General features: G+C 36.5%; 1 protein-coding gene across 1 annotated transcript in view; it reads left to right on the top strand.

The window, feature by feature from the left end:
* The window catches only part of LOC110021430, a 25,729-nt gene extending 12,222 nt beyond the window's left edge, over positions 1–13,507 (top strand). Inside the window, exon 6 of the mRNA XM_020719913.1 lies at positions 13,420–13,507. Coding sequence (XP_020575572.1) covers positions 13,420–13,507 — 88 coding nt within the window. The remainder of the gene's footprint in view (positions 1–13,419) is intronic.

Here is a 13,507-nt window from a genome sequence, read left to right as displayed (position 1 = left end):
ATAAGGTGTTTTGGTCTGCTATAATCGCTTGATCGATTGAAATTCAAAACTGCCTCCAACCAAAAAAGCATTTCTATTAAGCATGGATCATGGAAATAAAATGTCTCCACTATCTATCATTCACCTTCTCAAGAGTACCAAACAACGTTCCACTCAAATAACTTTAAATGCTTTAGAGGGGAAAGTAAAGAAGGAATCCAAAACCACCTTATTTTCTAAAGAAGGCTCGGTTGAGCCATCCTTTCCTTAGAACACGCTTGTCAACTTGGTCATCAAAGCATCTTCATAAGGAAGCACTCCACTGAGTAAACTCACCTTTCTCTGGTTGTGTGAGCAAGAAAACGAGTGATCATTGTAAACGACATGGCTCGGAGAGCTCTACAGACTTCTAACAGTATTCAGCACACAACAACTTGGCATTGTTCATAGAAAGCCCTTTTTTCGCTCCTGTTAAGTAAATACCTTCTTGCCAACCAAGCCGTCAAGTGAATATGAAGCCTCCTCACTCTACCTCACCTGAAACGAAAAAAACACTAGGCAAAGTTTGCACTGCAAAGCCAAGCAACATCCCTTGCGCCTTTTCTTCGATTGAGAAGCATAACTCAAGTACTAGTAATCATTTTAAAGATGGTGACGGCACATCTTATACTCCAACACCATTTTTGAGAGCCTTGTCAAACAACATTTCTAGACCAAATTCTGCTTATAACAATTTTCACCTAACATAAAAAGAACAATGAATACCATCCTAGGAATACATACATACATAATAGACTGGAGGCTCGTCTCCTTCTTCAACCTCAAGATGACCATCAAGTTGACATTGTCAGCTCAATCAATCAACTTTCAGTAAACGCTACCCAGCCCTCTAGCTAGTGCCAAAGAAATAAAAAGTGTGTTTCGTAGGTTAGATACTTCAAAATGCTTCATAGATTTTAGTAGTTGTACTAGGCCATCATATCTCTCCGAGATTCAAGATCGCAACTACGGCCTTTATGAAGGATACATGGATCATTGGATCCCTAAAAGCATATGTGCCGTCACAAAGTATCATGCATATTCAGCAAACTACAAACATGCTCATCTATCAAGAACACATCGCTATGCTGGAGGGACAAACCCAAATATGATTTATCACCTTCCTAACAACCCCATCCATAGCTTTGTTCAGTTAGCCAAACTCCTCATCAACCGATTGTAAGGAAAAAGATTATAAATTATTCCTCACATTTTTGGCATCCATCAAAATCAGAGAGAGATATTAAAGGATTACTTTTCCTAAGAGTCTCAAATTAAGCATTACAATTTCCAAAATCGATCCAAATCTTCTCAAAAGAGTCTTTTTTTACGGGCTTTGCTCAAAATCATTCAATTCAGCTATGATGTGAGAAATAAAACAAACTAACGTGGAACTTGTCAGCCATGTTGAGGCTCAAATTGAATTTGAAGTGTCTATGAAAACCCTAGAACAACAATACTCACAAAATTCCAACAAAAGCTCAAGATGATAAGAATTAGGTAATCACTCAACGCCCCAAAAAAATGGTGGTGCAGGAGTGGCTCCATCCCGAGCGAGTGTGGGAAATAAGGCGATGGTCCAGGCCCCAACTAGCCTAGGCGGCCTATAGAGGGAGCGACAATGTCGCCAAACACTTCTCCCACTTTCCTTATACACTCTTCTCCTAATAGAAAGCCTTTAACGGTTATTTTATGGAGTATTACCACCCCTTCCTTTCGTGTGGGAGTTTCTTTTCCAACGTCTTTTCTTTTCTCCTCCAATAAGAGTATAAATTATTGTTATAAGAGAATTAGGGGCAGTCTTTGTTGTTTTCAGATTTCAGGTTCCTATGTGGAGCTGTTCTCCGTGCTCTAGGGTCGTATCCCAGGAGCTGGTAGTGTTCTGAGTGTATTCTACTACGAGGTGGTTTTCTATCTTTCATTTTACCATTACCTAACCCTTCTCCTCCCCCCTCCTTCGCAGTTGACCTCCCCATACTTCATCCCAGCACCCAGCCGCCCTTCATGAACACCCTAACCTTGTTGTCCAACTTCCCAAATTTCCTCCCATCACTCAGTCGACCTTTTCCAGCAACCTACCCTATTGTCCAGACCCCTTCCCAGCCTGTCGAACCCCTTCCCCCGCATTTCTACTTGTTGTCCACTCCGCCAGACCCTCCCCACTTCGAGCCACCCCCATTTTTGCCCTCAGCTAGGCTGTCTCAACCCTCTAGATTACCTACCAGCCCCTGGCAACCTTTTTACTGCAGCCACTCTCATTGTCCAGCCCACCTACTGGACCCCAACAGACCTCGCAGCCACCAACACTCCCCCATACCTCATTATGTTGTGGAGGCCACCCCTGCTCTCGAATCTACTCTTCCGGCCCTAGTCGATGATAGATCTGCCATTATTTTTCCAATTCTATTGTGTCGTGTTGTAACCCTATTTTTATATTAATATTTTTTTTCGCTAAATCCTAACTAGTTTTGGTATCATTTGATATCAGAGCTAATCTGACCCTAGTCTTATCCTAAAGTTTATTAGCATCCACTATAAACCAAAAATTTTCTTTTCTACCACCAAATATAAAGTTTATAAACCAAAAATTTTAACCAAAAATTTTCTTTTCTACCACCAAATATTCTTTCCACAACCCAAACCCTAACCCACCATTTTTTTTTTCCTATTCTTAATCTCTACCCATGCCACGAAGAAAAAATATGGCTGAGCCTACCCGGGAAGAGATGTGGCAAGAACTATGTCGAAGACGAAGACTTGTGGAGATTGATAAGTTAAAGCAGGAGAAGATTACCTTCGACCGAGATCTGGAGAGTAAAAGGAGAAAAAAAATGACGATCTGAATCCCTTCCGTTGGGAGACTTTCAGCGATGAAGAAGATAGGCCACAGCATTTCGGAGTACAATATGAAACAAAGCCTGGAGAGGGATATATGAATCCCTCCCACAAAGAGAATATCCAAGAGTTGTCATTTGGAGACGCAAAGGCTTCCACATCAAAGTGGATCTACCAGAGTTTAAGGGAGGTATGGATCCAGAAGAATTTATTGATTGGTTACAATCTGTTGAACGAATCTTCGAGTTCAAACATATGTCAGAATATAAAAGGATCAAATTAGTTATCATCAAATTGAAGAAAAGTGTCTCTAAGGGAAGGGTGTTCGAATCCAACTATTAGCATAGTAGTACAACTCCAACCTTATTCATCACTTGTAAATGTTTAGACACTAGCCCTAAAAGTGGAGAGACAACAGAAGCAGAGCAGACAACAATCATCCTTCAGGCAACAACCGTCAGACATGAAGTCCCCTACAATTATCACGGCCGACAAGGGTATCCCGGAGAAATTGGCAAGCCCGGACAAGGGAATGACACTCGAGATCAGAGCAGGAAGAAACAGGAGAAAAGTAGCTCCTCCAAACTTGTATCGGCTAGAAAGTGTTACAGATGTCACGATTACGAATACATAACCTCCACTTATCCCACGAGCGGGGTAGTCAACAAATCAGGGTGTCGTGGAGGAGATTAGCGACGAGGACAAAGTTGTAGAATATAGTGAGGTGCATCAGCTTACCCTATATGAAAGAGAGACTTGTGATTCGACAGATCCTGCAAACTGATGACACGAGGGATTAACAGTGGCTTCATCGCAACATATTTTACACCTGCTGCATGGTAAACAAAAATGTACGCAGTCTCATCATCAACGGAAGGAGCAACAATAAAATCAACACGGATGGTAAAGAAATTAGGACTCGCGACTCAGAGGCATTCCCAACCATATTCACTGACGTGGCTGAAAAAGAAGAATCGGATCAGCATCGATCGAAGATGCTTAGTAGGGTTTTTGATTGTGGGCCAGCTCCAGAACCAAGTATAGTGTCACGTAGTCCCTATAGATGCCTGTCACCGCCTGTTAGGAAAACTATGGCAGTTTGACCGAAGAACTAAGCACAATGGATTCAGAAACACATATTTCTTTATCGAGGATGGGAAGCACATCATCCTAAATTCTTCAGCGGAGCCTGAGATCACAAAAGCCCTTACCAGCAGAGCGGCATCAGTGGGACCAGTTTTAGTGATGACACCGGACGAGAGGACCAAGACACACTCTATATATGAATGAGGGTATGTCAGATCGACATTGTACCACCACGATCACCGTCGTGCAGGACGGTTCAAATTACTCACACTGCATGTCCGATTGAACCGATCATTGGTTATTTTGGGAAGATTCAGCATTACAAGCGTGGCCCACAGCCTCAGGAGAGAGGATCAATATGGACATGTGCTCGCATGTGAGGAAGAATCCTCCAATGCTTCAAGGGACAGTACAACCGACGGTGGAATCCAAGTGCCACTAGGATTGAAGACGAAAACCAGAAACTTCGACAAATGAGATCAAAGCCTCCTTATTCTTGGAAGACGAGGGAACGCGAGAGCGGCTCCATCCAGCGTGGGTGCAAAAAAATCTCACAGACAAGCACGAGGAAAGCTAGCCGGTTCAAGGGGCTAGTCCAGACGCCAACTGGACCAGGTGGCCTATAGAGGGGACGACAATGTCGTCAGCCCCTTCTCCCAATTTTTTATGCACTTTTCTCCCTATGGAAATCCTATAATGATTATTTTCTAAAGCATTCCCATCCCTTCCTTTTATGTGGGAGTTTTCTTTCCAACCTCTTTCATTTTCTCCTACAATAGGAGTCAATATATTGTTGTTTTCAGAGAATTAAGGGCAGCCATTGTTGTTTTCAGATTTTAGATTCCTTTGTGAAGTTGTTCTCCCAGTTGTAGGGTTGTATCTGAGGAGGTGGTGGTGCTTCGACTGTATCCTACTCTTAGATTTTGTTGTATCTTCCCTTTTACCTTTAACCTAACCCTTCTCCTCCTATCTCCTCAGTTGTCGGCTTCCCCATACTTCATCCCAGCACCCAGCTGCCATTCCTGAACAACCTAACCTTGTTGTCAAACTCCCAAATTTCCTCCTAGCAGTCAATCGGTCATTTTCAGCAACCTACCCTGTTGTACATACCTCTTCCCAACATGTTGAATCCCTTCTCCCGCATTTCTACTTGCTGTCCACCTTGTCAGATCCTCCCCACTTTAGGCTGCCCCGATTATTGCCCTCAGTTGGGTTGTCTCAGCTCTCCGAACTACCTACCAGCCCTCGATAACCCTTTTATTGCAGTCACTCTCGTTGTCCATCCCACTTATTGGACCCCAAACTCCTTCCTAAACGATCTCGCATACAACAGCCCTCCCCCATACTCTCCCTATGTTGCTGATTGGGTTGTCGTTTTGTGTTTCTCTTTCCATTGTGTTGTATTGCAACCCTATTGCTATATTAATAAAAGTTTTCTTTTGTGTTCCGCTAAATCCTAACAAGTTCTGGTATCAAATGGGTTGTCCAATGAGCAAAATATTTCACAATAAAAACAACAAAAATAATAATAAAACTAGTGGAAGTATAACATTATTCAATAGCTCTCATTCTAAAGACCCTTTGCAGATCTAGAATAATAAATAGATCAAGTTGGCCTAATTCGCTACAGCAAAACTTAATATTGCATCTTCCAACATTGAAGCAAGCACGCCACTAAGGTAGATTGTCTACTCTAATAAGCAATCAAGAAGCTCATAAGTTAGATCGCCTTGGTAGATCCCTCCAAGAATCCAAGATTAACATGCCCATGAAAAAAAATAATTTAATTGGAGATAGAGGTGACAATATTATATCCGACACAAAAATTCAACAAACACAATAAAAATTTGAGTCGAATTCAAATCAGCATAACTGACTCAAAAAATCAAGTCGGGTTCAGGTCATGTCACGTCACGTCAAGTTCATAACCCAAAAAAATAATGATTTAGTTATTTAATTCATTTTTTTCATCCATCTCAAATCGAGTTATTGTATTCATTTCAATCTCATTAAAACTAATTCATGACTTAACAGTTTATCTCATTGTCGCGGGTCAAGTTCAGATTAGGCAGTTCGGGTTTGGCTTAGGATTTTTGGCCCATTTAATAAACAGGTTGCATTCATTTTGACTATATTTATGTTAAGTCATTTTCAAGTAAGACCTGATCCGTAAACTCAAATTGATACCCCTATGGGTCTGCCACAATCAACACAAGGAAGCAAATGATGGATAAAATTAGAATCACAACCAAAGTTCCCTTCCTCTAAAGACAAGTTTTCAACATCACTCTCAAAGAGCAAAAACCAAAAAAAGGCATTGCATCAACAATTCCCTTAGCTTTGATGGCTAGAACATCAAAGGGATATCTTCAAATCAAAATATATTGGTCGTCGATACAATGATTAGGAAACCATAATTTAATGTCAATAGAATTCTAGTAGATAATGGAAACTCTATGGTGTCCTTTTCTACTACACGTTCCTCAACATCAGCCTTACAAAAGAAATACTTAGTTTGTTGTTGGACCGCACTATCGCCACAACAACCATTTCATAAGGATCAAAGATATCATTGCTTTGGTTGTAAACCAAGGGAAGTCACATACAGCGCAAGTGGAGCGTCAAGCATCAAAATAACGATATGAGCAAAATGTAGATGAAAAATTCAGGCGGTAGGAACCAAAATGCATATATGCAACTGTGATTACAGCGCCTTCAGGAATCTATGGGTGAAAAATGAAAAAACTCATACTTAATTCAGGTGTAACAAAATAAGGAAACCACTTATTATTAATTATAGCAAAACTCAAACATAAAATGTATCAAACATGAAAAGAAGGCTAACAAAGATCAATTCAGACAAAAGATAATATAAATGTCTAGGATCAATGATCAATTTGGCAGTATTCCAAATAAAAAGGTTTATTCTTAGTAAATAATTTGAGTTGCAATTATAGATTAGAATTTGAATTGTTTACTAGAAAAGTAAAGTCTTATCATATATATAAATACTCATTTCGTTGGCATCATAAAAACAAGCCTGAAGCTGAATGAAATTTACTCATAGTATTAGAGCTTGGTTAGGGTTCTATTTCTAACCAGCATTTTCAAAACATGTAACTTGTTCTTCTCTCGGCTGAGGTCTTCTTTTCTGCCCCCATCTGAAATTTCAAATTTATCTTTGAAGGATCCTTTCAGCATGATTTCCAAAAACCAAACTACTCCATTATCTAAAATATTTAAAATGTCCAAGCTTTGTAACAACTAAATAACTGGTATTGCTAAGATGACTTCAGATTGTGAAGACCATTCTCAAAGGGAAAGGGAAGCCCAATCTCTTCCTTGGTAGCCCTCCCAAGTCACAAAAACAAAATGTTCGCGCTTCAGGATAAAGAAAATTGGATGAATAAGTCCTAGAAATGAAACTTCATAATGCCAAAAGCAACCCGATAAGTTCTCGTCAACTCCAAAGTAGTTTTGGGAGGCTATAATACAGACCAACTTGAAAGTCAATAATATATTAAATCAAGTCCAAACTCTCGAGGATCAAACAATGTATTATAGTCATTGAAAAATTCAATATGGTAAAAAGCCTTTTATTGTAATTAGACTACTATAAAGATTCCAAAATAAATTGCAGTTAAAATGCAACATTCTCAAGTAATATGTGGAAATAAAAAGAGTTTTTCAATTCCTCCAATCCTTAACATTAAATTTTCGACCAAATGAAAATTTAGCTTCTTGAAAAAAAAGCTTTAGGCACCATTAGTATAGTCCTCTCTCTTATAAAAGCTGAAGAAAGTAGAAGAACAGTCTTGTTTAACAAGCATAAAAGGATCAGCCATGACAATCCAAAAAGAAAAATTCATGGAGAATGGCCAAAAGTTACCAAGGATGAAGGAATTCACCAGGAAGATGGTTGTAGTTTAAACAACAAAAAAAAAAGGGCATAGTAAAAAAAATTGCTAAAAACCATATGGAAAATCCCAAATACATGTTAAATATGAGTACAATCAATCACAGGCCAAACTGACCTTATGGAAACAAATGGACTCAACTATGAAGATGTGGACATGTCTAAAAATTACCTTGAATCATATTCTCTTGCTCAAACAAATTAAAATATTTATATATGTGTTTTTAGTGCTTCATATTTTGGTCATACACTCATAAGCCATCGACCATATGACCCACTCCATCAACTTCTTTACTTACAAACCATGCCCTGGCATTAAGAAAATAAAACGTGCATATGGTTCTTCAACCACAACGGCAAACAAAGAATCTCTAATCATTCTTCCCTCTCTTACCCTTCAAAATAAACTCCAGGTTCCTGGCCAACTTATTAACTTATTGTTCATCCAAAAAATCACTAAAAATCAAAATTTTCGGGTAATACTCTTTGTTGGCAATTGTATTTTCATAACCAAGCTGCAGGAAAGATGGTTGGTAATGCTAAAGAAAAGGACAGTACATAACTCCTTGAAGACAACATTGGATGGAACATCTATTCACAAGTTTCAAGTCTAAATTTTAATATACATGAAATTTGAAATCATCACCTTCAATTAAGGACTTGTAAAACTCTAAATTCAAACTTTCCTTCCATTTTCAAAAGTATTAGTACAGAAAAGTTTCATTTTGAATCTTATTTACAAAAAATAATTGTTACAATTGGTCAAGCGATTTTAGATCAACTTTATTTTGTATAAATATATGCGCAACATAAAAAACTACAAATAAAGGATGAGACTTTGTTACATTCATCAATGACTGTACTATAATGACAGAGCTTTGCTACATTAAACAAAAACTTAAAATAACTCATATTCTTCCGAAATTTGCCAACAACAACAACAAAACAAAAACTTAATCCCACTACGTAGGGTCGGCTACATGAATCCTTTTTCTCTATTGAGTCCAATTTAGTGTCATATTTTCATTTAGTCTAATAAACTAAGATCATTTTTTTATGCAATAAGCCCAAGTCTTCCTAGATCTACCTCTGTTTTTCTTAACATAAGTCGAATCTAAAAGAACTACTCTCCTAATCGAATCATCAAATGGCCGACGTTTAAGGTGACCAAACCATCTAAGACGACTCTCTCTAAATTTGTTTGTCAATGGAGCTACACCAACCCTATCACAAAGATATCATCTCGCATTTTGTCTCTAAGGGTAAAGTCACTCATCCACCTAATCAATCTCATCTCGGCAACACCTAACATAGTATTATGCTTCTCTTTTAAAGGCCAACATTCAGCGCCATAGAGCATTGCAGTCTCACCAACATCTTATAAAATTTTCCGAAATTTGCCACCAACATAAAAAAATCAACTTAGTTCAGCAATAAAATGATTAGAACAGAAAATGCCAGAAACTCTTTCAACTAAATTTTATCCTCATTTAAAAAATTGCATTTATTCATCAATATTTCTATCTTGAAACCCATCTACTAAATGGAACAATCGAAAAAAAAAGTAAACATATCATTGACTGACCAAGACTTTGCTTTTCAAAATCATGATCCAATGGAATGCTAATGAGAAGTTATTTTGACCACCTAATTAATAAATAGAAACCTTCAAAAATTATTGGTTTCAAAAGCCCATTAAATCATCTTTTTTTCTCCCAAAAAATAACTTGTTCACAAAAAAAAAAAAAAAGAGAGAGAAGTGTCAAAATAATCCTCGACTATTTATATGGGATTGCTTTAGTCACGGGGCTTATAAAAGTACCAAAATAGTTCCTATATTATTTAAATTGGGATTGAAATAGTCCTAATGGAGGACTATTATAGGTCAATTTTAAAATAGTCGACAACTACTTTGACACTTCTATAAACTCTGGGACTAAAACAGCTCCATTTAAATAGTTGGCAACTACTTTGGCACTTTACTCCAAAAAAGACCCTCAAAAAATATTTAGTTGTGTTTCATATATCAACATTCATAAAAAAAAAAAAAACTAAAAAACTAACCAACAATACATATATGTAAGTTCTTAAAATAACCACTCAATAAAGTTGCAAGTATTTTCATCCATCAAGGAGATTCTCAAAAAATGTAACATTTAATGAAAAAATGAACTTAATTAAACTTTTTATTAGGAGCATTCACAAGGAATAAAAGATTGATGATTAAATATACTATCATTAAATATTCTATATGCTAAACCTCAGAATTAATAAACTTCTAGTCCTATAGAATCGATTCCTATCCCAGAACTACTTCTTTACAACGATCTTAGTATTCGTGACTTCAAATATACACAAGAAGGTCAAACCTTGGCCAATCACTCTTACATGTTCAAAAATCTATAACCAGAAATGGTATAGCTTCATTTCTCCACCATTGGTTTCCTCTTTGGACAATGTTGATAGTTATCAGCCTATTGGTTACAGAAAAGGTGGGAAAAAAATTAATTAAACATCCCTTGTATCCCATAACTCAAAACACAGTTTTTCAAAACTTAACTCCTTCCCATGAAGCTTCTAATAAATATCATTACCATTAAAACCCAAAAAGAAACTGTTTTGAGGCATTAGAAAGTAAAAATTAGAGAGAAATCGTAAGAGATGACATGAATGCTTCGGAAGTAATTGAATCAACAAATAAGAGAGAATTGTGTGGCACAAATGCTGTGCATTTGGAATAGAATATAAAATTGATGTAAGCTCGGGAAGATGTAAAGCCAAACTTGTAGCAAAAGGGTACACACAAATCTATGGGATAGATATCAAGAAACTTTGCTTTAGTAAGAAAAATAAATATCACTCAAAACCTTTTATCATTACATACTTGCCTCGGATGGTGTATGCAACTATGATATAAAAAATGCATTCTTACATTGTGATTAAAAATAACATCACACAAACTCGCAACTAAAATTCAATGACTTTCAATAAAATTAGGAATGCAGATTAAAGCAAAAAAGCTTGGTTCTGCAGATTCACAAAAGCAATGGGATAAAATCAGAGTCAAAGAAATCGTGCATGCTTCATAAAACAGTCAGCCAATAGGGGCGTTGCAACTTGCAATCCTGATTAATTATGTCAATAACTTGATTGCGATAGGAGCCAAAAAGAGAAATTTCTCAAGAAAAACACTGTAGATATTGAGTTAAGGAAATTGATCAGGTTAAATATTTTCTTGACGTAGAAGTTACTCAATGAAGAATATTTTTGGGACTATACAAGTAACCCAAAAATAAGGAGGCAAGCCTTAAATTTATAACAAATTAATGGTTCCTAAACAAACTTAGTCATCACATTAAAATGTCAGCCCATCGATCTTTAACACTAATCTGAACGCTTAAACTTTCATCAACCCATCCCTTGCCCCTAAGGCACATTGATTCGACTCCAAACCTAAAGCCAATATCCCCCCGACAGCCCAAGACAAAAAGCCCAAAGCAAAGGGCGTTTTTGTTCAGCATAGATTTCAAATACGAAGTGCCTCCACTATCTAGCATTTGTATTGCCAAAAATACCCACCTAACCTCTGCTAAACCATTTACGAATATCCCTAAAGAGGGAGAAAAAATGGATTCCACAATGCATTGATTCTCTAAATAGATCATTTATTTGGGTCTCTATATGCAGGAAATGATTTATCGTTATGAACGGCATGCCTGAAAGACATACAGGCTTTGTCCTACGTATTTGTGGTTCAGTCTATGCATACATTTTCATTTGTTATTGTTGATTCAGGTCTGAACTGTTAAGCATATGCTTCACAAATCACTTTGACCTTTCATCAATGTCATCCCAAGTCTATCATTTTACCTTCCTAATCCTTTGACATTAATTTCATTTGCCAGGAATCATTTTCTAAATTTCAGTGTACATGTGCCAAGTAACTAAGTAAATTTTGAACTATTTTACATTCAATAGATGTCACGATCATTCTTCTAATATAAATATTCCTTAAAGTATCATTCCTCGTTTTACCATATATTCCTCTTAAAATTCTCATTTCTACCACACTTTGCTACTAATAATTTTTTAATTGCCCCAAAAAAAATCCATACAATATATGAAGCTAAATTACAAATAGAGCTGTTTAAAAAGTTTGAAACTTCATAGAAACATTTAAATTTAAATTTAAATTGATTGTGCTTGATTTTGCGAAATAAATATCTCTGTGATAGGGTTGGCGTAGCTCTAGTGGCGGACAAGATTAGAAAGATTTGTCTTAGACAGTTTGCTCACATCTGATGATCTGATAAGGAGAGTAGATGTTTTAGCTTTGACTTATGTTAAGAAAGGCATAGTTAGGCCTAAATAGACTTGTGTATAAAAATGATCTTAATTTATCAGAATTAAATGAAAATATGACACTCAATAGGACGCAAAAGAGAAAAAGGATTCATGTAGTCAACCCCACTTAGCGGGATAAAGGCCTGTTATTGTTGTTGTTGTGCTTGATTTAATGTCAATTTTTTAGATCCATTTTTGGACTCAAGTTTCAATTCAATTTTTTCCATGTTTGCTTGAATGTAGTTTAAATCGGACTAAAATAGGGCTAAAAAATGAGTGTTTACATAAATTTTACGATTTTTCAAAAATAAAATTTGTATAATATAAAGTAGAATATGTATAAAAAATCAAATTTAGGTTCACTTTAACTCATAATTAAATCATTTCGAGTTGACAAACTCAAATTGAAAAGATTTTAACCTTATGCCGAGTACAGGAGGAGTTGAAAGAGAAACTTTTAGTTCGAGTTGAGCTAAACTTAAACTTACCTTGATATCATCCATAATTACAATTTATATTAAATTTATCTTTAAATCTCCCCGCACTCTTGATGCCTATGATATTTGCCACATTTATAAGTTATGCTTGACCTAAAAATCATATTTTTTTCATCCAATACTAATTCTATAATAAACATGGTAATATATTTAGTGCAATCGCATAATTATATATGAGAAGTTTTAAGTAGGATGTTATTTGACAAAATGCAAGATTAAACTAGTATGCTTTCAAAGATAGGTAAATAGAAACTTCCACAACTATCATTGAAAAAAAAAAACTTTGATTCCTCCTTGCCATAAAAAACAAACGTAGAGGAACAACCAACATCAATGAAGTTGTTGATTGCTCATAAATGTTCAGTTACAGACTATACTCCTCTAGTTAGAATTCAAGGGAATGCCCCAAATCATCAGCCATACTTTACCCAACCCTAAGCAATCAATTGCATTGGTGCACCGAGCAGCATGCAAATGGCCTCGTGATTAAAATATTCTGTTTTTATCATGATATGGATGTTCCACTAAAATTTTTTTGAAAAAAAAAATCTAAATGCATAAAACAAAACCATAATAGCTTACATGAGATTACTCAAAAAACTAGGCACCAATTGTAGCTCAAATTAAAACACAGGAGATCCTAACATCCCCTTAAAGGCATGCGCAAATTTCTTAAAGTCCCAGTATTTAGGTCACCTTAATACTAAGTTCATAAATATACAGGATTCGGCTACTTCCACTAGCTGAAGACTGGATGAAGTGGATGACTAATCAGACCATCCATGATCATGATTTGGGCATCAGACCTTGA

This window comes from Phalaenopsis equestris, unplaced genomic scaffold, assembly GCF_001263595.1.
Source record: "Phalaenopsis equestris unplaced genomic scaffold, ASM126359v1 Scaffold000134, whole genome shotgun sequence".
Taxonomy (NCBI): Eukaryota; Viridiplantae; Streptophyta; class Magnoliopsida; order Asparagales; family Orchidaceae; genus Phalaenopsis; species Phalaenopsis equestris.
Note: the sequence above shows the minus strand (reverse complement) of the source record. Positions and strands in the feature narration are given on the sequence as shown.